The following is a 24,956-nucleotide window of genomic DNA, read 5'->3' on the forward strand; positions in this document are numbered from 1 at the left end:
GTAATGAAATCATTTGTAGGCCAATACCAGAAACCTCCTGATCCTGACATAACACAATGTTGTTTTAAATACACTCATAATTTATATTACTCTTTCATTTCTCTTTCTTTTCCCTGAATTTGGGTTCACTCTTTGGTAGAAATAACTTAAAGAGATCATTTTTAAAAATCTCAGTTAACATTTGTCTTTCCTCTGTGTATCTGAACATGTAATAGAGGGAGATGATCATTTTCCTTGTAGTCTTATCTGCTTGGACCCCTCTCTACTAGTACATCCATCCCCTTATTATTACCACTATTCATAAAAGTGAGTAATAGCTCTTTACAAAGTTATGCTATACAAGAGATACTTTAAAGTGGGATATTTAGGTTTAGAGGAGAAAGGCTCAACTGAATAAATTTTATTCATAGTCATTACAGAAAATGAGCAAAACCTTCACCCCACCCACTGCCTTTTCTCCCTGGGCCTGATGTATTTAAATAATTCCTCCCTACCAGCTTCTAGTTGCTTCTGAGGACTGTGTGCTTAGGGCATCCTGACACCTAGCACAGTTAGAGATGGACCCTGTGTGAGTTTTAGTCCAACTTGTCCTCCTGCCTCATGAAGTGCTGGTGGAATATTGCTTCATCAGAAGTTTGGGGCAGGGACTGCAGACTCACTCAGGCCTGATGCTTGAAGGAAGAGGCAGAAGTTTGCTGAGCCAGCCCTACAGACTGTTCCTCTGCAAATCTTAAACACATTCTTGGTGATGTTGCTATCTTCTTGGCAGAGCTGACACACCTGTGGTTTTCAGAGGCCCAGGGCAGATCCTGCTCATCTATGAGTGAGAGCAGCCTGTGGGTTTCTTCAAAGGGCATTTTCAGTTTAACATGTTCCTCTTGATTTTGTGCTTCTCAACCATTTTGGGTTCTGGTTTCCATAAGTCCTTTCCTGGGAGGCTTCTGTTGTATTGGAACCTTCTTTCTCTTTCCTATTTTATTTAGAACGTACGCTTGTTCCACTGCCTGGTGAGCTCCTCTATGTCCAGCTGCAGACACTTGATCTTGTCTCTGAAGTCCTGCTCAGGAGCCAGTTGTCCAGCTCAGCAGACTTGTGGCCTTGCCCAGCCTGGGGCCATTTTTGTTTGTGTCATTTAATGGTAGCAGCCACCTCAATAATCGTGTCTTTCAAGTGACTGTTTAGTTCACATTTCTGTTTTACTCCAAAGTCTGAACTCTGTGCTTAAAAGCAAGTTCATGTTTGAGAGCCATGAGGTCATCCAGCTGCTGCTATGGAGACACCAAGGCACCTGCCTCTCAGACATTCTTCTCCAGTGTCTTCACAGCCAAGTCCACCCCCGCTGGCATGGTGGGGTGTGAAGAGAGATTTCAGTCGGCTGATGGAGGGTGGTGGGTATGACTTTACATAGTACATCAATAGGCAGGAAACTGAGTACAGCCTGGGGCCAAATGGCTAAGGGGAGTAGCCTAGGAGGTCTTGGAATGCAGGAGGGGTGGGTAGTGCCTGGGCCTGGAGTGGGTGGAGGCCCTTATCTGCTCCACTCTGTTTACTTATGGGAGGGAATGGGCTACTCACACTGTCAGCGAAGGCTCAAATGGTTTTGGCTGGGGGCTGCCTAGTTTGATTTATGTCGTGCGGAGTTGAGTCAGGGTCTATGAACTGTTAAACCTTGCAAACCTTGTGAAAGGAACCTCTAACAAAGCTTTCTTGGTTCACTCAGTGCTTGCCCTTCTGAAGCTCTGTCTGGCTTGGATTCTGATATGTAGAACCTTCCTCTTTGATTGTTCCCTTTCTTCTTGCAAGATAATAACCCTGTTGTTTAGAAATGCAAGCTCCCCTGTCAGTTTGTTGTTGGATTTTTCTAAAGCATCCTCTTTTGCCTTAAGGTTCTTTACAGTAGTATTAGGATGACTGTAGAACTCCTCTACCTAGTTGTTCTGGTCCAGAGTTGCAGGAATCTGACCATCTCCTTCATGCCTTCTCTGACATTCCCATCCTTGAGATACATTGAAACACCTGAAACTCCATCTGCTGGTCCAAACCTTCTCCTTTCATACAGAAACCAGTGTCAGCAACATTAGGACTCACAGACAGACCAGCAATTCTAACTCCTTCTTCTTCTACCATGAAGTCTTTGGACTCATAGTACTTGTGAGAAGTTCCTTTTTACTGATCACAGCTTTTGTACAGTCTGAGAGTTTCTTTTGTGTTGGCCCAAATGAAGCCAGGCTCTTCCTCAGCCTCCTGGCATCTTCAGTCCTGGGAGAACTTAACATCTGTTGTTTCCTCTGTAGCTTCTGGAACAAGTTTTCCTACAGTTCTGGAGCTCCAGAAGGGTTTGTTTTGTCTGAGAAAAGTTTTCTTGTCTTTCAGGCCATGTTCAAGGTGGTGCTCAGTCATCAGGAAAAATTGCTGGATAGGAGTGTGGTCAGATCCAGACCCTCCCCAGGTCCAGGGGTGGCTTAGCTGAGACCCTGTTGCCCAGCTTGGCCCTTTGGTCAGGTGGATGCATTCAGTAGCCCCTAGGGAATCAGGATGCTGCTTCCTGCCACCCACTGTAGCTCTTCTCAACTCTCTGTGCCTGCAGTGGCATTGGAAGTCTTGACCAGGCTTGTTCTTCCTTCATCTCTGCGACCTGGCCGGGGGCAAGCAGGGGAGCAAAGGATGGAGGTGTTGGAGCTGCTGCTTTCCTCCTGGGCTGTGGCCCCCCAGGCACAGCTGGCTCCCCAGGCACAGCCCATTTCTCCCCTCTTTCTCTTCAAAACTCCTCCCACTACAGCTCCTAGCCTGTGACTCAGGCCTCTGGGGACAGCTCATTTGTATTTTTTTTTTTTTTTTAATTTTTTTATTTTTTATTGAATTTGTAATAATATTACATTAAAAATATATATGTGAGGTCCCATTCAACCCCACCCCCCCACCCCCCCTCTCCCCCCCCCCCAACAACACTCGTTCCCATCATCATGACACATCCATTGGATTTGGTAAGTACATCTTTGGGCACCTCTGCACCTCATATACATTGGTTCACATCATGGCCCATACTCTCCTCTATTCCATCATGTAGGCCCTGTGAGGATTTACAATGTCCGGTGATTACCTCTGAAGCACCATCCAGGGCAGCTCCATGTCCCTAAGACGCCTCCACCTCTCATCTCTTCCTGCCTTTCCCCATACCCTTTGTCCATTATGTCCACTTTTCCCAATCCAATGCCACCTCTTCTATGTGGACACTGGATTGGTTGTGTCCATTGCACCTTTATGTCAAGAGGAGGCTCAGATTCCACCTGGATGCTGGATGCAATCCTCCCATTTTCAGTTGTAATCACTCTAGGCTCCATGGTGTGGTGGTTGTCCTTCTTCACCTCCATCTTAGCTGAGTGTGGTAAGTCCAATAAATCAGATTGTAGGTGCTGGAGTCTGTTGAGGCTCAGGATCTGGCTATCACATTGTCAGTCCAGAGATTCAAATCCCCTAAATATATCTTAAACCCCAACATTAACTGCACCTCCAGCACATTAGCATGAAAGTCTTATGAAGGGAGATCCCATCTGAGTCCAGATTCATCACACATAAACACCATTTCCAAAGAGGGGCCATCTGCCCTGGTAGTTAACCCCATCGGCCATGACCATAACTCCCATGGGTCTCTTTAGCCCTCAAAGGAACCAATATCTGGGGGTTGTATCTGCTTTATCTGTCTCTCTGACTCTGCTCAGTTGTGCATGAGGGCAAACCTTCTGCCAGCCTCCAGACTCTTTTTTAGAAACTCGTAGCCATATAAACTCATTTCTCCTTTCCATTTCCCCCTTACTTTAGGTCAAACAGCATTTTAAAGTCATGGTATTTTATGTAGACATGGATATTCTGCTGATCCGCATTGAACCTTCCATATAAGGTCATTTTCCAGTTGCATCATCAGTTGGTAGTTGATAGTGGTCCCTCGTTGCCAGGGAGGCTCATCCCCGGGTGTCATGTCCCACGCTGGGGGGAAGGCATTGCATTTACATGCTGAGTTTGGCTTCGAGTCATTTGTATTTTTGTTCTTCAGTTTAGGATATCTTTATGCTTTCATGATAGTAGCCCTATGTGATGTGCAATTTCCAAATATTTCATTCTATTCTGTACATTTTCTTTTAACTGGTGATAAAGCCCTTTGATGCACAAAAGCTTTGAATTTGTCTATTTTTTCTTTTGTTGCTCATGCTTTGTGTGTAAATTCTAAGAAACCATCTGAAGATGCTTCCCTGTTTTCTTCTAAGAGTTTTATAGTTTTTTTCTTATATTTAGGTCTTTAATAGATTTTGAGTTAATATTTATATATAGTGTGAGGTAGGGGTCGACCACCATCCTTTGACATAAAAAAATACAGTTTCCCCAGGACAATTTGTTGAAGAGACTGTTCTTTCCCAATTGAGTGGACTTGGCAGCTTTGTCAAAATAAATTGGCCATAGATAGAAGGGTTTATTTCTGAACTCTTGTAAGAAATGGATATGTTATAGACCAGCGATATTGACCAGACTCAGACTTTGAATAAAGTGCCAATTGAGAGCTTTATTAGCCACACAGTGACTGCCTCATCCTACACAGAGGAGAGAACAGCCCGAAGTCTCAGGGAAGGGGTGGTTTTATAGCTTTTTAGGAAGGGGGGCATCTACTAATAAGTGAGCAAGCAAGCAGGCACAGAAGCGGAACACTGTGGTTAGCTGAAGATAGCGTATCTATTTTTTCTTTTTGAAAAGCCTCTTCTTGTGAGCAGCCCCATGTTATTTATTGGCACTCTCCTTACAGGCCACCTTAAGTTATTTACTGGCACTCTCCTTACAGGCCACCCTAAGTTATTTATTGGCACTCTCCTTACAGACCGCCCTAAGTTATTTATTTATCTGAAGGCACTTGCAATTCCTTATTTCTTAATGTAGTTCTATTCCTATTTTCCCAAAATGGCCTTACCCTTACAGATATTAGTTTAGTTTTCACATAAAGGGGAAAAAAATTAATTAATGTAACTTGGCCTAAGTCTCCCACTCCCAGGTTAAGCACGAACAAAGGAAACCAGCTTAAGCCAGTAATATAGCCAGTAAAAAGAACGCACAAGGAAAAGCTAAGTCAATGCCAATTCAACACTAAATTCCATTCCTTATTTGGCAAAAGGAGCAGGTAAATGGTTGGAATGTGATGGGGGGGGAATGGTTAATCAAAAACTTGCATGGAAAAGTTAGATTTCTTGGGATAGGCTGTAACCTCTGAAGTATCCAATCTATGGAGAAAAAGAGGAAGAGCTTGTGTGCTAGGCTTCGGGGTATAAAATGTGTCATGTTTCTTTGTTTGGGGCAGCAGCCATATTTTCTGGTTGTGCACCCCTTCTTGCAAGATTGAAAATAAATTCTTTTCTTCACAATCACACGAGCCTTAATTTCTTCCAAAAAAAATTTCTTTCTTACAACTTTGGGGGCTTGTCTAGGATTCTGAAGCTGCAGAGAGAGGACCCCTGGGGTGGATGGTGGGGAGGTGCATCCCTCTGTTTAAGGGGTCTTGGACTTCACTGATGGGAACCTCGCCTCTGGCAGCCAAGAGTCCTGAGAACAGATGCTTAGATCTGCTGATTGTGGATGGGAAAAAGGGAAGGGAAAATCTGCCTCTCATTAACCAGGTAACTCCATGCATGGACCAAGGTAAGAACAAAGGCTATTAAGTATTACCTTGGAGCCCAGAATTCTGATGAGTCTGAGGTGGATCATGTGTGCATGAAACGCGTGACATACTGTGCAAAGTGAGTGCGGAGTCCCAATTCATGTTTCCCTTCTCCTGTGAGGGAAAGGGCCAGAGATGGACAAAATGAAAGATTCAATAGAAAGAGACCCAGACAAGATTCAGAATGGGAAATAGAGGCAGTAAGTCAGTTGACTGGGAAAAAGGGGGAGAGTGTATCTGTAGGATCCCCCCAGGAATATTCCTCCAAATAGTCCTTTAGGGAGGATGTTAAGGCATTGGAGTGATAGTGATTGGATCAGAGGAAAAGACCAAAAAAGAAAAAAAAGATTAAATACTGCTATTGTATCTAGGCCAACCAAAGTATTTTACCACCCAATGTATTCTGGCCAAAATACAGTGCAAATGAGAATTGCCTTTGTGCTGAACATGTACTGCATGTTAATGAAAAACAAAAAACAAAAAACACCCTTCTCCAAAGAAGAGTCTAAATATGCCATGTGCTGGTTATTGGAAAGGGGGCCACTCTCCTATGAAAGCTGAAAATCTAGACCTCTAAAGCTACCCTTACAAAAATTAAGGCTGCAGAAACCAAACCCTGGGACCTCCTGTTGATTCTCCCTCCTACTTATGTTCCCCTCCCCTCCCAGGAAAAGGGCCATTAGGGTCCAATAGAACCCATTGTAAACCCTGGGGAACTGGAGAATCAAGCAGGGCCAAAAGCCCCACTGGTTACAACCCATCAACAGCTGAGGAAAAAATTAGAACAGTTTAAGAAAAATATAAAAAATTTTCCATTCCCCAGAGCACCTGAGGAGAACAAGATGAAAGAGGAAAACTCCATTGAGCCTTTGTATCCACGGAGAGAATTATCCATGTTTCAGGGCATATTGGCTATGTAAATGCCCCACTGGCAAGTTCTGAAGTAAGGAAGTACAAAAAGGAAATAAAATCACTAATGGAAGATCCAGCAGGACTGGCTGAACAAATAGATTAATTCCTAGGTTCTAGTTTATATCTGGCTGGAACTTATGTCCATACTGAATATCCTTTTTATGGGAGAAGAAAGGAATGGTGCAGAGGGCAGCTATGAAGGAGTGGGAAATGCAGCATCTGCCTGGACAGTGGGTAATGGCAGCAGAACAGAAGTTCCCAAACACAGACCATATTTTGGATAATAACCTGGGGGGACAAAGCACAAATGAAAGATGTTAAAACCTTATTATATGGGGAATCAAATTGGCTGTACCCAAATCTCAAAATTTGAATAAGGCCTTTAAAGTAGCCCAGGAGAAGGATGCCTTTGCTTATGTGCAATGATTGAGGGATCAAATGAGAAAATATTCAGGGATGCACCCTGGTGATCCTGTGGCTCAAAAAATGTTAAAAGTCAGCAATCTAAAGGGTTCTTGGCCTGACTCAGAAAAACATTCAGAAAATAGAAAGATGGAGGAATAAGCCATTGGAAGAATTATTTAGAGTTCCAAATAGTGTTTGTAAGGATAGAAGAGGAAAAGCAGAAACAGAAAGCAAAGGTTATGATAAGCACAGTTAAACAAATGGTTAAAACAGACTGGAGACAGTCAGGGAGTGAACAGGCAGAGATGAGATAAAAATACAAAATGGGCTTATTTAGATAAGCGGGCAAGGAAAATGCAAGGCTCTGCAGGGTGCTATCACTGCGCAAGGCCTGGTCATTTCAAAAGGGAAATGGCCTTTAATTTTTCTTAAAGAAAGAGAGTCAGGAAATCCCCCTCATGAATTTTGAGCATTGGTGGGTCTGAGGCTCCTCACTTCTGAAGTCCACCAGGAGCCTTTAATAAATCTAAAGGAGACCAATATCAGGAAAAAGAATTACATTTTTAGTAGACACTGAGGCAGACCAATCCTCTGTAACTTATCTTCCCAAAGGAACCAAACTCTCTGGCAGTTCCCTTACAGTCTCAGGAGTAAAAGGAGAAGGATTTGAAATCCCCATTCTTTCTCCTACTAATATTTGTTGGGAGGACAATCAAATTGTAGGCCCTATATTGCGCATCACAGAAGCTGGGAGTAATTTGTTGGGAAGGGATTTAATAGTATTCATGGGTCTGGATTTGGAAGTAAGGGATGGGTAGATAGAAGAGACTTAGCCATGCTCACTGAAGAAGATGAAAAAGCTACCAGAGAGGCAGTGTGGATGAGAGAAGAGAATAGAGGGAGTTTTCAAGTACCCCCTATTAAATCCAAATTAAAAAAGAAAGGGGAAATTATTTGTCAAAGACAATATCCCATTCCCCTTAATGGGAGGCAGGGAGTTCAACCCATCATCAAAGGCCTCCTTTGAAATGGACTCTTAGAACCTGCACATCCCCCTTCAATTCTTCTATTTTGCCCATTCAGAAATTAGATGGTAGTTGAAGGATGGTACAGGATCTAAGAACCATTAATCAAATTGTTCAGGTTCAACACCCAGTAGTCCCAAACCCATACCCTCTCCTTAGTAAAATCCCCTACCATCATAAATGGTTTAGTGTAATAAACCTAAAGAATGCCTTTTGGCCTGTCCCCTTGATCCAGGGAGTAGAGACTTATTTAAGTGAGAGAATCCCTCTACCAGAAGGAAACAGGAAAATAAGTCAACAGTTTTATCCCAAGGCATCACAAAGTCCCCCAACCACTTTAAACAGGAAATAGAAAAAGTATTAGAGAAATCCGGAGTCCCATCTGAAATTTCCCATTTACAATATGTAGACAATATGCTAATATCAGGTAAAGAAAGGCAGATAGTAACCCAAACTACAAAGAGTTTATTGAATTTCTTGGGAGATCAAGGACTAGGAGTTTCAAAAAAAAAAAAAGAGCTACAATCTGTCAAAAAGGAAGTCAAATACCTGGGTCATCTCATTAGTGAGGGAAGGAGGAACATAAATCCAGAAAAAAAAATTCAAGCCATTACTGAATTACCTCTTCCCTGGACAAAAAGAGAACTAAGAAGATTTTTGGGGATTGATGGGATATTGTAGATTATGGATAAATTTTAATGCATCCCAAACCAAAGGGTTACACAAAAATCTTTTGGAGGAGGAATCTGGCAAATTAGAACAGAAGGAGGGGGAAGTAAAGGTCTTAGAGGGGCTCAGACAGGCATTGGTGTAAGCCCCTGTTCTGGCCCTTCCCTCCCTCATAAAACCTTTCCATCTGTTCCTTACAGTAGATAAAGGGATAGCCTTAGGAGTCCTAACCCAGATCTGGGGAGGCCAAAGGAAGCCCATGACCTTCCTTTCCAAAATCCTGGACCCTGTCTCCAAGAGATGGCCAAGGTGTGTTCAGGCCATGGCAGCAACTGCTCTCTTAGTAGAAGAAAGCAGGAAACTGACCTTTGGAGGGACCTTAGTTGTTAGCATCTCTCATCAAGTCAGGGGTATTTTGTCTCAAAAAAAGCAGAAAGGCAGTTAACAGATTCTCAGATTCTAAAATATGAGGCAATTCTAATGAAAAAAAAAAACCCAACAATTTAATAGTAACAATTGATCATAGTCTGAACCCAGCCTCTTTCTTTTGGAAAGGGTCCAACCAGGTAGAAACTCCTGAACATAATTGTTTAGACTTAATTGAATACAAAACCTGAGTCTGGCCCAACCTAGGGAAACTTCCCTTACATTTGGGGGAAAAAATCATTTATAAATGGGTCTTCTAGGGTCTTGGAAGGAAAAAGTTACAATGGCTATGCTGTGTTGATGGGCTAACTTGTAAGGTGAAAGAAGCTGGTCGACTGCCCAATGATTGGTCATCTCAAACTTGTGAGCTGTTAGCATTAAATCAAGCCCTTAAATTGTTAAAAGAAATTGGTAAGTCTACACAAATTCTAAATATGCCTTTGGCATGGTCCACACCTTTAGAAAAGTTTGGGAAGAAAGGGGATTGATCAATGGCAGAAGGAAGGAATTAGTTCATGTAGAAATTGTAAAACAAGTGTTAGCCAGTCTACTCTTACCAAGGGAAATATCCATGGTACATATAAATGGGCATCAGAAATGTCACACTTTTGAAGCAAAAGGCAACAGATTGGCTAATGAGAAGGCCAAAGAGGCTTCCCTCTGTTCCCCTCTGGAACTAATGGTCTTGATACTCTCCATCCCCAAAGAAATTGGAATCCCTGTATTCTCTGAAAAAAGAAAAGTAAAATAACTAGAACAATTGGGACTGATCTTAGATAGCCAAGGGAAGTGGCCCCTCCCAAATGGCTGGCAAATGTTGAATAAGCAAATAATGAGGGAAGTACTAGCAGTTTTGCACCAAGGGACTCATTGGGGAGTACAGGCCATGTGTGACCTGGTCCTCAAGCATTTTGGGTGCGTGGGCTTTTATACTATAGCCAAACAAGTAAATGAATAGTGCATAATCTGCCAGGAAGTTAATAAGAAAGTTTTAAGAAAGCAAGTCCCGGGGGGAGGGTGCCTGGCCTCAGATCATTCCAGAGCATTCAGGTTGATTGTACTGAAATGTCCCCTGTAGGTTGACTAAAGTATGTTCTGGTTATTATGGATCACCTGACAGGGTGGGTCAAAGCATACCCTCTAGCCCCAGCTACAGCATCGGGGACTTCAAAAATTATCCTTGAACAAATCATTCCCCAGTATGGGTTAGTAAAAAATATAGATTCAAACAATAGTAGTCACTTTATATCCAGAGTGTTGCAAAATATTATGTGGGGTCTAGATGTCATATGAAGCTTCCATACACCCTGGCACCCACTATCCTCAGGGAGAATAAAAAAAACAAAACAAAGAAACCCCCAAACCTCAAAAAAAACTCTCTAATTTGGTCTTAAGAACCAAACTATCATGAGTTAAATGTTTAACTATATCTCTGTTAAGAATCTGGACTGCCCCTAGGAGGTAACTGGGAAATTCTCCTTATGAAATGCTTTTTGGTCTGCCCTTCCCTGGGGAGACTGAAAAACTCCCCTCCTTTGAGTCAAAAATCTCTTTCTTTCTTCAAAATTATATACTGGCCTTGTCTTCTACTTTGTCATCCCTCAGACATCAGAGTTTGCTGGCTTAGACTCCACCTCTTGAATTTGCAGTCCACCAACACCGACCTGAAAACTGGGCCCCAATCAAGTTGTGGGAAGAGTCCAAACTCCAACCATCTTTGGAAGGACCTTATCCTATCTTGCTGACAACTGAAATAGCAGTACAAACAGCAGAAAAAGGCTGGACTCACTACACTCGAACTGGATGATAAGTACCCAACAACTTTGTCTGAGTCTTGGAAAATAATTTCAGCCCCAGATCCCATAAAGATCACACTGAGAAGACAATAATGGGGGGGAGGGGAATTGAGCTGTGTATTGTCCTAGTCAACAATAGCCCTAGTCCTATCGAAATACCAAAGAAGGAATTCAGATCTTAAGTTGCAGGTAAAAATAATCTTAATAGCCATAAAGTTTCAAACCTGAAAAGCAATTAACCCCATCAAATTAGTTATAAATGTGACTGAAGGTCTGGAGTCCCAAACTGTGCAGTTTAACAACTGCCAGGTAATAGACTGTGAGAATTTAAAGCGCCAGTGATGGCTGAGTGGGAAAATAAATACCTATGCCCAGAGCCAGTGGGGAATAATTATGGTCAAGCCCCACCTCCCTTGCCCCTCTTGGGATGATGTATGACAAACCACCCAGTATAGAGAATAGACTTGAATATGGGATGGGTTTCAACAAATTCAAGGCCATTAAAGGGTAAAATAACCTTTTATAAAAGTAATACACCACCAGACTGCAAAAGTCTTCAGTGCAATCCAGTAGTAATAACTATTAAAAAGGCAGACAAATTAAAAACTGAGAGCAGCACCAGGGATAAATTATATGGAATGGGAGAAAATGTTACAAATAAAAGTCCTCTAGGAAGGTTCCATATCTGAGTCCTTCCTCCCCCCTGTAGATATAACATCAACAAAGCCTTCTGTAGCTAACCCTTCAGAAATACCACAAAAACAAAAACAAACAAAAAAACAACCAAAAGCCAGCCCCCCGATTCAAAATGATCCCAAAGCAGTCAGGATACTTAAGGCGGATGATTTAAAACAAACCATAGAAATAGAGACAGGATATGGAGACACAAATGCCTGAGTAGAATGGATCAAATATACAGTCCAGAGTCTAAACAAAAGCAACTGTTATACTTGTGCAACAGGCTGGCCCACAGCTCATATTGTCCCTTTCTGCTCTGTATAGAAAACCATGAAAAAGAGTTTAAGTGCATGATACTCCTCTTCCAAAATGCTACTCCTGGTGAAAATTGTAGTATGTTGTCCTCCCTCTTTCCAGCAGTCAAAAATGGAAACATGAAGGCCATACCCACCTCCCATCTAGGCCCAGGGAATCACTCTGCTTGTCTCTCTAGACAGGGGGAAAGATTCTGGGACCCTAGAACCATGGCCTCATGTACACGAGTGTGGAATGTAAGCAGTGATTGTACTGACAACTTCTCCATTTGGTCAGACTGTGAGCAGACCTGTGGTGGTACTGTGGAAAGGGTGTTCTCTGACCAATACTGCCTGAGAGGTGGGGCGGAACCTGTGCTCTGGTCCAATTGGCTATCCCATTCACCTTGGCATTTGAAAAAGAAGCGAGAATATCATCCCAGGGAGGGAGAGAAAAAAGAAGTTTACGTGGTTCTTTTAATGAGAGGATCTATTTAGACAATATAGGAGTTCCCTGAGGAGTCCCAGATGGGTTTAAGGCTAGAAATCAGGTAACAGCTGGGTTTGAGTCATTCTTGTTCTGGTGGGTCACCATTTATAAAAATGTAGACTGGATTAATTATATCTATTATAACCAACAGAGATTTATTAATTACACCAGGAATGCAGTTAAGGGAATTGCAGAACAATTAGATGCTACTAGCAGAATGGCATGAGAAAATAAAATAGCCTTAGATACAAGGCTAACTGAAAAGGGGGGAGTCTGTGTTAAATTGGAGGTAGTTGCTGTACATTCATCCCAATAACACTGCCCCTGACGGAACTATCACTAAAGCTTTACAAGGCCTAGCAGCCCTGTCTGAGGAACTAGCAGAGAATTCTGGCATTAGTAATTCACTCACAGGATGGCTTGAAAATTGGTTTGGAAAATGGAAAGGGGTTGCACTGTCCATCTTAACTTCCCTCATTACCTCAGCTGGGGTGCTTACCACAGTCAGATGCTGTATCATTCCATGTGCCCGAGGGCTAGTTCAAAGACTCATTGAAACTGCCCTAACCAAACAAATGCCCATACAGGGTAGGCAAAACAATCTGTACCCCCTTTAAAGGAGATTCTTACAATGAGGAGTGTGAGATAGCACTTAGAAAATTTGAAGAATGGAAATGTGAAAACTAAGAAGAATTTAAAAGAAAGAGGGGCAATTGTAAGAAATGAAGATCAGGTTAGTTTTCACATAAAGGAAGAAAATATTAATGTAACCTGGCAGCCTACTGTCTCCCACTCCTGGGTTAAACAGCAACAAAAGGAACCAGCTTAAGTCAGTCCTATAGGCAGTTAAAAAGATGCACAAGAAAAAGCTAAGTCAATACCAATTCGGCACTAAATTCCATTTCTTATTTGGCAAAAGGAGCAGGTAAATGGTTGGAATGTGATGGGGGGAAGTGGTTAATCAAAAACTTTTGCATGGGAAAGTTAGATTTCTTGGAATAGGCTGTAACCTCTAACCTCTGAAGTATCCAATCTATGGAGAAAAAGAGGAAGAGCTTGTGTGCTAGGCTTAGGGGTATAAAATGTTTCATTTTTCTTTGTTTGGGATGCTGGCCACATTTTCTGGTTGTGTGCCCCTTCTTGCAAGATTAAAAACAAATTCTTTTCTTCTTCACAATCAGGTAAGCCTTATTTTCTTCCAAAAATGATTTCTTTTTTATACTTTCAATTCTGTTCCATTGGTCTATGTGTCTGCCCTTGTGCCAGGAGCACACTGATGTGGTAACTGTAGCTTTGTAATAAGTTTAAAATCAGGAAATGAGGGTCCTCCAACTTCATCCTTCTTTTTCAAGATGTTTTGGCCATTTGGGTCTTCCTATCCTTCCATATAAACTTGATGATGGCTTTTCCATTTCTCCATAGGAATTTTTTTATTGGGATTGTGTTGAAAGTGTAAATTGTTTTGGATAGAACTGTTGTCTTAACAGCATTTGGTCTTTCAGTCTGTTAACAGGAAATATCCTTCCATTTATTTATGTCTTCTTTGGTTTCATTCAGTAATGTTTTATACATCTTCTTGTGTGTACAATTTCATTACATATTTGGTTAAATTCACTTATAGATATTTGATTCTTTTACTTGCTATTGTAAATGGATTTTTTTTTCCTTGATTTTCTCTTTAGACTACTCAGTGCTATTGTATAGAGACCACAGATATTTTGTGTGATGATCTTTTAACCTGCCACTTTGTTGAATTTATTTATTAAATCTAATGACTGTGTTGTAGATTTTCCAGTATTTTCTTTATATAGGATCATGTCATCTGCAAATAGGGAATGTCTTGCACCTTCCTCTACAAAACAGAGGCTTTTTATTGCTTTTTCTTGCCTAATGGCTCCAGGTAGAATTTCTAGCACAATATTGAGTAAGAATTGTGGCAGTGGGTGTTTTAATTTCCCAATGGACTGTTGATGCAAAGTACCTGAAATGTGTTGGCTTTTGTAAAGGGAATTTATTTGGTGTAAAAGCTCACAGTTCCAAGGTGGTGAAAAGTCCAAATGAAGGTACCATAAAGGTGCTTTCTCACCAAAGTCAGCTACTATAGATTCTGGTGTGTTGCCATGTGGAGAAGCAAGAAGGTGCCCATCTCTGCAGAGCTCCCTGCCTTCCCCTCCTGAATCTCCTGTCTCCTGGAGCTCAGCTGTGAGTGACCAGGCCAAGGGCTTGTCTATTTCTGGGCCTCCTGTATCAGTCTCCACTGCTCCACTCTCTTTCCAAGTTCAGCTGTGAGCTCTCAGGCATCCTGCAGGCTCCTCTTCTCCTAAGCTGCTCTATGGCCCAGCCTCTTGAGGGCTCTGTGCTTAAGGAATCCTTACTCTCAGGTTCCAGAATAAAATGTCTGCTCCCTTTATCCTCTGAGTCTCCCTTTACTTCAGACCCAGCAAGAGGGCAGAGACTCCACAAATCATGCCCCACTGATGCAATCCAGTCAAATGGGTCTCACACCCACAGGAATTGGTTAGTTTAAAATATGCTATTTCTCTTTTTGAGATTCATAAAATGATTTCAAACTGCCACAGTGGCCATCCCTGTCTTGTGCCTAATCCTAGGAGAGAGTTTTCTATCTTTTGATACTGAATTTGATGTTAGATGTGGGTTTTTCATATTGTGCCCTTAAGCATGTTGAGGAAGTTTCCTTCTATTCCTAGTTCTGGGTGCTTTTATTAAGAAGGGATGCTGGATTTTTTTCAAGTGTCTTTTCAATGTGGTGATGATTGTTCTTTTAATGTGACTAAATACATTCATCAATTGATTCTTATTTTAAACCAGCCTTGCATGGCAAGTTACATTAGGTGGTAACTCAGAATTCCAGAAAGGAAAATTAACAACAGAGATTGTATACAGATAGATAGAGAGATGTACACAACACACACACAAACACACTTCCATCTGAAAGGCTTTCTTTAAAATTACTTGTAATTCAGTATTGAAATCAGTGAATTCTCTGCTTTTGTTTATCTAAAACAGGGGTACTTTTTTGTCCCACTCATGTGAAGGCAATTTATTAACCAAAAATTATTTTGGAGGCCTGTTCACAGACAATGACCATGGTGCCCCACCTTCCTGTGGGTGCTGTCAGAGGGCATGGGTGTGATGTCCTCAATTTGTCTGATATTCATTCCTGAATGTGCAAGGGCTCTGAGGGCCAACTGGCCCCAGGTCCAGGGGTCTAGGTCCTAGTGCCTCCTGTGGCCTGGAGTTTGGTGTGTAAGGCAATGACATCCAGCTCCTTGTAATTTTGGGCCACATCTTGGCAGCCAACATGGCAGCACAAGGTGAGGACTCATCTTGGTCAGCCTTCACCTTCATCCCACCAGTCACACAGCAGATGGTTTCCTTGCCAGAGAGATCCATGACATGGACAAGAGAGTCATTAAAGGATGCAAAAATGTGACAGACACCAAACACATTCTCTACTTCTGCCACCTGAGGCCCAAGGCTGATGACCTGTTCTTTTCTTTTCCTTTGCCAGGTGTCATTTCTCTGTGTAGTCTCCAGACTCCGCCACTTGAAAGAGAGCTAAAGGCATGTTCTTTTTCTAAGATCTATTTTATTTATTTATTTCCCCCCACCCTCTCATTATTTGCACTTGCCGTGTCTGTTTGTCTTTCCTTGGGAGGGAGATGCCTAATCACTTGAGTCACCTCAGTTTCCTTAAAACAGGGGCTCATAACCCTTTTTTCCCCCACAGACTCCTTTGCCAATCAGGGGAAAACTGTGTGCTTTCTGTTCTTAGTTTGCTGAGAGATTTTGTCTTGACAGGTTGCATTTGGCAAGTGCTTTTTCTGGGTCTTCTGTAATGATGACATGGTGTTTGTGCTTCATTCTATTAATTTGGAGAACTGTGATGAGTTGTAGATATTAAATCACCTTTGCATTCCCAGCTAGTCAATTAGATGTGATCTATAATACTCTTTATGCATTTTTGCATTTGGTTTTGGTTTGCTCACATTTTGTATGGATTTTTAAGCCCAGGATCATGAAGGATACTGCTCTGTACTTCTCTTTCCTTGTGATGTCTTTGCCTGGTTTTTGAATGAGGGCAACACTGGACTTGTAGAGGAATTGGAAATTGTTCTTCCTTTAATATGTAAGAGGATTTGGGTAGAATTGATACTATTTCTTCATTATGTGTTTCATACAATTCAGCAATGAGGACTTCTGGGCCTGGAGTTTTTTCTATGGGAAGGTTTTCAATTACTAAGTCAATTTCTACAATTGATACAAGTGTGAACAAAATTTTCTGTTTCTTCATTTGTAATTTGTGTTTTTCAAAGACACTGTTCATCTAGTTTGAGAAATTTATTGGCATGTTCCCTTGCCCTTTTACTTTCTAAAGATCTGTATAGATAGCCTTTCTTTCATTACTTTATTGGTAATTTGTGTTTTTCTCTTGATCAGTCTAGCCACAGGTTTATAAAATGTATTGATATTTCCCCTTCAAACACTCATTTAGTTTCATTGTTTTTCTCTATTTTTTGTCATATTGATTTTTGGTCTCATCTTTATTTTCCTCCTACTGCTTGCTTTGGACAACTGTAGAACTCACCTCTTTGTTATCCTCATCCCAACCACCATACATCCTTGTCCTACATGTTTTCCAGTGCCTGAAAGATGTAGTTTCCTATATTTATCTGAATTTGATGTTGTTTAAGGCAGGTTGCTGTTTCTATATCATCATCCAAAGCACAATTCCAAACTGAGTTTCTAATTCAGTATTTAAAATATTTAGCTTCTGGAAGGATATTTGGTTCTTTCACAAAACAGCTAGGTCATTTTTAGTTTCCCATGTTCTGCATGAATTTTCAAACTCAGCATTTTTTTCTTTACACAAAATTTTTGTTTTGTTATATTCTACATCTCATAATTGCAATATTGAAATTTTGTGAGGCTCTCTTTACAAACTATTGTTTCTGATTCTTGATCATGTTGACTTTTTTTCTATTGCATTTATATGTTTCTTGCTATGAGCTGCACTTCTTCCTTGTGAAATCATGTAAAATATTTGACACATAGGTTAAACATGGAATTCTCTAGAAGTTTTTGTTTCCTTCTTGCAGTTTTCAGATTACCATCAATCCAGGATACTATACGCTAAATCCATGGCTTGAAGTTATTTTATTCCACAGATGAGGCACATTTGGACAACAAAGCACAGGAGGGCTGGCTGGTGGTTACAATTCCTCAGAAACAGTTCTTTCTCCTTCCCACCACTCAGCCCATGCTGTTGGGTAAAAGGCACGTTTCCTCAGAACACTCTTCTTTGGGGGATGAGAGAGATTTCTTTTGTTCCTCCCTTACTCTGAGGTTATGAATCTTTGGATTCCTAGATGTCCAGCGTGGTGGACTGACTCCTACTTCACTCCCCACAAGTATAAGGATTGGTATCAGTTCCTGTCTACTTCAGGGTGTGATATGAGAAACCAACGATACTATTTTCAAATTTGAAAAATGCCCTTGGGATGAAAGCATCTTTTCTTTCTAGATGCCTTTCCATGTGGATATTTTAGCTTAAATTAGTATTCTCTTTTTCTTCAATAGTGATTGGAAGTTCTTATATTTTACCTGTTATTTTAGTTCTCTTCAGTGAAAGAGAAAGTCTTAAAAATGTGCCTATCATATAACTGAAAATGGAATCTCTTTAGCTACTCATTAATTCCTTCCTGGTACTGGACACCAGGATAGGTGCTGGAACACTGTCCATCTCAACCAATGCTACACCATGTGGTCAGTGGCTAGTGCTGCTTGTGGACCATTTACCAGCTACAGTGAGATCCAGAAGGAAACTGAGCCTGAGAGCAACAAGGGAGCCTCTACCTTTTTGTGTCCCAGACTGTAGACATGCAAGCCAGGAGCAGTGTTTACATTGTGTCCTTGGGCCTGCTAAAAAGCTTGCTGCTCATCTGCTCATGAACAGACTTTGAGTAGCACTGTGTCTAAACCTGGGGGGTGTATTAGAGTCTTATGGGGGTTGCATAAAACTATAACAGTTATGGATCCTCTCCACAGAAATATGTGCAAGGAAATATAAAAGTTATATGAAATGCCAGTGCACATGTGATCCTCTGAAGTCTTAGAGATCTGGGGTTTTTTATTCCTATTATGAGAAAAAGACAGGGAGAGATGTTTTCAGAAATCACTTATCCATTCAGCAATGTCTCTCTACTTATTTATGAGGATAAACTGACAGACATAAAAGGTGAAATCATAACAGACTATAAGGAAATGAGTTGAAAGATGTCATTTATTAGTCACCCACTTCCCCCAACCAAACCTGAGTGCCATCAATGTACCAGACAAAGTTCCAAGCTGGTTCCAGCCCCAGGAATTGGCATCTGTCCTCACTTTCCATCCTCCGTGTCCATCCTGCAGCATCTGGACCTCTTCCCACATCAGGGAATTCCACACTTAAGGAGCCTTGGTGGAGGCAGAGCCACCGCCCACCATGAAGAGGGAAGCTCACCTTCCCAAACATGTTTGAGCTGGACATGGAGGAGCCTTGGCCTCCCCATCACATGACTGCAGCAGACTCTGGATCAGGACATGCTGACCTAGTGATTCTGGGATGGTGCAGAGTCCAGCGGGCAGAGGCACATGACTGGCATGGGGTCATACAGGCAGGAGCAATAGGTCTTATATAAGGGCTCTGTGTCCTGCGTCAGCCCAGTGGGTGGCCATGCCCCTTGCCCAACAGCAGCAGCCTTGGTTCCCATAGAGGACCCGACCTAGGGCAGGTTGTGGATTCTGTTCCTGGCTGTGCAACCTCAAGTTCTTGGTTCTCTGGCTTTCCCCAAACAAAACAAGCCCCAGGATCACATATACAAACTCCTTATGTTGAAATAAGAAAAATCTAAAACCCAGATTTTATACCAAGAAATGAGCATGAAATCCATTAAGATACAATGACACATAGCAAGAATTCAGAGATTTAATTTATGGGGAACTTTGAACCACTTTATAAATCCCCACCTGGCTATACCCCATTGTAGAGAAAGTGCATGCATTTCCCAACATCACCTTCATAATTGATGGTAGATTTCCTCCTTTTCTTTTCAAGAAAGGAGTTTTTTTACATGGTTTAAGCACCATGCGGGTGCTACACTCATCACTGGAAGAACAATCTTCACCATCCACTGAGCCAGGACAGCCTAAGGAGCTTTTGATGAAACACTCTGGCTTCTCCCCAGACCCCGTATCTCAGGACACGGGGCGGGAGCCCAGAAGGCACATTCTACCACCCCAGGGAGCTGGAGCACAGATATGAGGCCTCCTTGATCTAAAGTTGGACCTGAAATCCAGCAACTCAGCACCCCCTTATTATGAACACAGAACCTCATGCTCCCCCAGACCTTCTGGATCTTTGTGGGATGTCAGGAGTTCCCTAGAAGTTGGGGCACCCTGGTCTACGTGTCTTCCAGGCATGGTGCCAAAACTGTGCAGTCACTCGAATGTGGTCCATGGATTGCCAAGCTCTGGAGGTCCAGGGTCAGTCCTTGCTCCTCTTCTTTCTGTAGCTAATCATGCACTAGGTGACCTCATCCTCTCCTTAGGTTCAAAATATCACTTTATGGTACCAACCCCAAATTTGTGTTTCCAGCCCAGACACTTCTCTTCATCTCCAGATTCATATTTCCAATGGCAACTGATAACCTCACTTTCATTTCTGATGGACATCTCAGATTCAGGTTTTCCTAAACAGAATGCCTGTAATGTCCCTTCAACTATCCTCCTTCCAGAGTCTTCCCCACCTCCTCTGACAGCTCCACCTTTCTATTTGCAAAACTTTTTTTCCTTTGTATAGATGAACTTTTTCATGTCGTCCTGATTCCTTATTCTCTCACAACCTAAATTTATCCCATTAGGAAACCCTGTAATATTTGTAAATATACACTTCTATTTCCCACTATTTTCCCTGATCCTATCCTGGCAGATCAAGTGAACTCTCTAGTTGGAACACAGCACTGATTTCATCCTTGTTTTCCTACTTCCTCAGTCCCCCTCACCTCTCAATTCTATTCTTAACACTGCAGCCTGAGTAATCATGTAAGAGAAATCACAACACGTGTCTCCTTTGCAAAAATGTATTTTAGGTCCCATCTCATTCAGAGAAATCATATCTTCCAACACTCACAAGGCCCCCAAGATCTGGCTGACCTCTACTCATCTCCACGACACTGCTACAGCCACTCTGGCCTCCTGCTCTTTCCAGAACCACAGGTGGCCCTGCCCATCGCGATGCACTGCCCGGTTCTCTGTCTGGGAAGACCTTCCATGACATCATCATGGATACCCCTTCATGACCTTCCAGCTTCCCTCCAAGGTTCTGGCCTCTATGAGGCCTGCACTGACCACCTGAGTTCCTACAGAACCTTCCCTCACTCCAAGGACAGTGATTTTAGCTGTTTTTAGTTAACAAATGTTTTCTAGAAACTAAAAAGGGGAGTCCTACAAAGTCCTCCACAAACACCAGGTGCAGGAGTGGTCAGTGAGGACCCCACCCCCCCCGCCCCCCAGTGCCTTTCCTAACACAGCTGTGGTCTCCTGGCAGCTATGGCACAACCTCCACTCACTTGACACTGAGACCACCAGGACTGACCTCAGAAGTGCTGCTCTCCCCTCCTCCCCTCCACCCACCCTGTGACTACAGCACAATTTCAACTCCCCCAAGACAAGAGCAATCCAGGCTAAGACCCCATTTCCCACCTGTGGGTCTACACTAGGGTCTGCTCTACAAATCCATGGGCTTGGGCTGCAGCCAGCATTGGGGTCAGTGTAGCTGGGTAAGGGCAGAGGGGGAGGGCAGGCAGCAGAGAAAGATCAAACCACCAGGAGTTAAATAAAGTAAAAACAGTTGATCCTCCTCAGTGTGAAGTCCACATGGACAGAGCCCCGAATGGACACAGGCCTGTCCACCCTCGGCTCCTCACAGCAACATTCAGCACAGCAGACATAAGGTTCTGGAAGTTTCTCTGGACAATTTATTTCCACTCTCTAGTTTAAGAATCTTCCTCTCCCTCAATTGATTATTCAATCCCTCCTAGCAGCAAGAATTTGTAAAAGCAAAATCATACCAGGTTCTTATTTTCAAGGGAAGGAGAAAGGGGCAGCTCAGGGCACCATGAAGTAAGATAGGGTTGTAGGCACTCCACACCCAGCTCTCCTGAGCAGGATGGTCGGTCAGGGCAGGGAACACAGGTCAGTGTGGGGGACATGGGGAGCAAGGGGCGAGCTACCTCCCCATCCTCCAGTATATAACAGGAATGCAGACACAGATGCCAGCTGAGGAAGGAAAGTCTTCACACCCAAAGGAAGGGGGTCTTGAAGTCACACAAGGGGCGTGAACAGCTCTGGAATCTCTCCGTCCCCCATGAAGCAGCTTTGTCATGCTACAGAAGAAAACAATCAAGAGCACGTTCAGGTCGTCTCTAAATGCTGACGTCATGACCAGACCTCCACAGTCCTCATGTCCACGTCCAAGGAATTCCTAGGACCCAGGCGTGTTCTCTTGGCCCAACCCTTCTCCCCTTACAGGTCCCCAGGGTCTCACCTCTAGAAGCCTCTAGAGACACATTAAAGCCCTGGACACTGTCATTGGCTGGAGAGGAACAAACACAGGGTCTGGTCAGAGCGACAGGGAGATGTGAGTCAAGGAGTGACGGGGTGAGCTGCCCTGTGGGCTCCGTGTACACTCCCCAAAGCCTCAGGTCAGCCTTGACCCTCCACACCACCTCCCTCTCCATCCCCCACTTACAAGCAGCCTGAGCGTAGATCCCTCGTTTTCCACCTGTGGAAAAACAACTGGTGAGTCCAGGACATGAGGTCCTGAGAACTAGTCCTGGATCCAGGGAAGTTTCCAGAACCATGACTGCAGACCAAGGACAGGATCAGGAAACACGAGGTGGGGGATGTGTGGGCTGGACCTTCTGCCCTCCTGGAGGTCTGTCCTCAGCAGCCCCTTCCCTCTGACTGCTGGGAACAGGGGCCTCCACGTCATCACTGGGGACATTGTCCTACTTCTCTCACAGGTTTATAAAGTAAGTGTAGTGACAGGCCCAGACTGGATGGGCACGTGTGTGAGGAGGGGCTTCACGGTATCAGGAAGGGGCAGGACACACTGCTCCCCGGGCTGGAAACCCCCCTGGACAAGAAACCTCAGACCCACCCCTCCCCTTGAGAAGGGGCCCAGACCTCATCCCCTCTTTACCCCATCTCAGGGTGAGGGGCTCGGGCAGCCCCTCGTGCTGCACGTGGCACGTGTATCTCTCTTCCTCCCCAGAAGGCACTACCACAGCCGCCCACTTCTGGAAGGTTCCGTCCCCCGCAGGCCTGGTCTCCACAAACTCCATGTCCTGGGTTTGGTCCTCCCCGTCCCGCTGCCAGGTCATCGTGATCTCCGCCGGGTAGTAGCCCAGGGCCCAGCACCTCAGGGTGACCCCACGGTCAGGGGTGGGGTGGAGGGTCACGTGTGTCTTTGGGGGGTCTTCGAGAAGGACAGAAATTTCAGGAACTTTCCATTTCTCTCCTGGCCATTCTAGCAGCGCTCATGGGACCATCAGGAATGGACAGGACATTTGGGTTTGGGGCGCCCAGCTCCCCTGTACCTGCGCGCAGCAGCGTCTCATTCCCGCTCTCCAGGTGTCTCTGCAGGTCCTCCACGCACCTGCCCTCCAGGTAGGCTCTGTAGCGCTCTGTCTCTCCGGCCTCCTCCCACTTGCGCCGGGTGATCTGCGCCGCCGTGTCCGCCGCCGTCCAGGACCGCAGGTCCTCGTTGAGGGCGAGGTAGTCGGCGCCGTCGTAGGCGTGTTGATAGTACCCGCGGAGGAGGCGCCCGTCGGGGCCCACGTCGCAGCCACATATCAGCTGGAGGGTGTGAGACCCTGGCCCCACCGCTGGTTCAGCCCCGCCCAGCTGCCCGCCCACCTGCTTGCCCCGGCCCCGGCGGTGACAGGTCGGGGTGCGTCTAGTGTAAACTCAAAACGAAGCCCAGGAAATGTCCCTCCCGCGCTCCCGGGTGGGGGGTCCCGGGTCCGCGGTCTCGGGGTGAGTGGGGAACCGAGACTCTGCGCAGCCCGGCCCTTCCTGGGGATCCCGGTCGTGCGCGGACCCCGGGCCCCGTGTCGCTCACCGGCCTCGCTCTGGTTGTAGTAACCGCGCAGGGTCCGCAGGTGCACGTGGAAGGCATGCGCGTTGTCCTTTTGGGTCCGCGTCTCCCGCTCCCAGTACTCGGGCCCCTCCCGCTCCACCCACGGCGCCCGCGGCTCCATCCTCGGATTCTCCGCGTCGCTGTCGAACCGCACGAACTGCGTGTCGTCCACGTAGCCCACGGCGAGGTAGTGGGGGTCCCCGCGCCCGGGCCGGGACACGGCGGTGCTGAAATACCGGAGGGAGTGGGGGCCTGGGGCGGGGGGCGGGGATCACAGGAGAGGACGGGGGTCGGCGTGGAGCAAGAGTGTGCGGAAACGCGGCTTCCGGGTTCCTGCACCCCCCTGAAGGTCCCCTCGCCCCCTCCCGGGGCAGCCCCCGACCCCGCACTCACCCGCCCGGGTCGGGGTCAGGGCCAGGGCCCCCGAGAGCAGCAGGAGGAGGGTCCCCGGTGCCATGGCCGGACTCCGGGATCTGGTCGAACCTGAGTCCGGGCGGGTCGGGGCGGGGTTTATATGGGCCGCGGGGACGGCGATTGGCTTCTCCAGAACCCGGCCCGCAATGGGAGGCCGCCCTGGGTGTCCTATTGTTGGGGCAGAAGGACCTGACTCGGTTTTGGGAAAAGGAGAATGAAACTGCGGGGACCGGGGACTCCCAACCTCGGCCTCCGCGACCCACACGCCAGCCTCGGGGCGAGACCCTGCGAGCCGAGACCCGGTCCTGGACGGGCCCGACCCCTCGCGTGCACTGAGCACACTGTTACCCCCTGTCATTGTGGCCTGGTCCTGACTCCTCACAGCTTACAAATTACTGAGGATCCCAAGGAAATTTTGGTGACCTCTACTGGAAATGATCATACTAGAAATCAAAGTAGAATTTAAAATACTAATTCCCGTAGATTTATACTTATACTAAAACTCATTACACGCTGATAACTAATTCCAAAAGAAAACAATGTAATAAGAAGATATATAATGCTGGACATCATATATCCTGCCATAACCCACTCACTGGACTGGGGGAGAGTGTAAACTACAAAGTAAATTTTAATCCATGTGGTGCAACAGTACTCCAAAATGTATTCATTAAATGCAATGAATGTGTTACAATGATGAAAGAGGTTGTTGATGTGGAAGGAGTGGGGTGGGGTGTCGGGTGTATGGGAACCTCCTATATTTTTTAATGTAACAGTTTTTGTGATCTACATATCTTAAAAAAAAGGCAGAGATAGATGTGGCTCAAGTGATAGCGCTTCTGCCTACCATATGGGAAGACTTGGGTTCCATCCCTGGCGCCTCCTGGTGAAAAAGAAAAAGAGAAAGTGTGCCCGTGTAAGTGCCTGCGTGGTAAGCCAGCATCCCGCAC

At 44.7% G+C, this 24,956-nt stretch overlaps 1 protein-coding gene and 2 pseudogenes across 2 annotated transcripts; all 3 read right to left on the reverse strand.

The window, feature by feature from the left end:
- Positions 1 to 598: 598 nt before the first annotated feature.
- LOC139437355 (RUN and FYVE domain-containing protein 2-like) lies at positions 599 to 1,346 on the reverse strand (annotated as a pseudogene).
- Positions 1,347 to 1,712: 366 nt separating this feature from the next.
- On the reverse strand, positions 1,713 to 2,626 carry LOC101426570 (protein RUFY3 pseudogene; annotated as a pseudogene).
- An 18,778-nt stretch (positions 2,627 to 21,404) lies between these two features.
- On the reverse strand, positions 21,405 to 24,136 carry LOC101424334 (saoe class I histocompatibility antigen, A alpha chain-like). Of its 2 annotated transcripts, none has more exons than XM_058285464.2 (7): positions 23,986 to 24,136; positions 23,575 to 23,844; positions 23,051 to 23,326; positions 22,654 to 22,929; positions 22,201 to 22,233; positions 21,997 to 22,044; positions 21,405 to 21,835 (listed from the first exon to the last, which is right to left on the reverse strand). In XM_058285464.2, exons 1-7 carry the CDS (start codon positions 24,047 to 24,049, stop codon positions 21,831 to 21,833), a joined length of 972 nt encoding a protein of 323 aa, XP_058141447.1. In that variant the 5' UTR covers positions 24,050 to 24,136; the 3' UTR covers positions 21,405 to 21,830. The 2 variants fall into 2 exon arrangements, with proteins under 2 accessions (XP_058141447.1, XP_023440292.2); XM_023584524.3 differs by having other exon boundaries at positions 21,997 to 22,067.
- Between the last annotated feature and the right edge of the window lie 820 nt (positions 24,137 to 24,956).

Source organism: Dasypus novemcinctus, chromosome 22, assembly GCF_030445035.2.
Source record: "Dasypus novemcinctus isolate mDasNov1 chromosome 22, mDasNov1.1.hap2, whole genome shotgun sequence".
Taxonomy (NCBI): domain Eukaryota; kingdom Metazoa; phylum Chordata; class Mammalia; order Cingulata; family Dasypodidae; genus Dasypus; species Dasypus novemcinctus.

Excerpts from the sequence above, each read along its gene's own strand:
- LOC101424334 (XM_023584524.3), bottom strand. The coding sequence starts at position 24,049 with ATGGCACCGGGGACCCTCCTCCTGCTGCTCTCGGGGGCCCTGGCCCTG. Across the intron at positions 23,845-23,985 it reads CCTGACCCCGACCCGGGCGG|GCCCCCACTCCCTCCGGTAT; the intron begins GTGAGTGCGGGG and ends CCCCCGCCCCAG. Across the intron at positions 22,930-23,050 it reads TGAGACGCTGCTGCGCGCAG|ACCCCCCAAAGACACACGTG; the intron begins GTACAGGGGAGC and ends TCCTTCTCGAAG.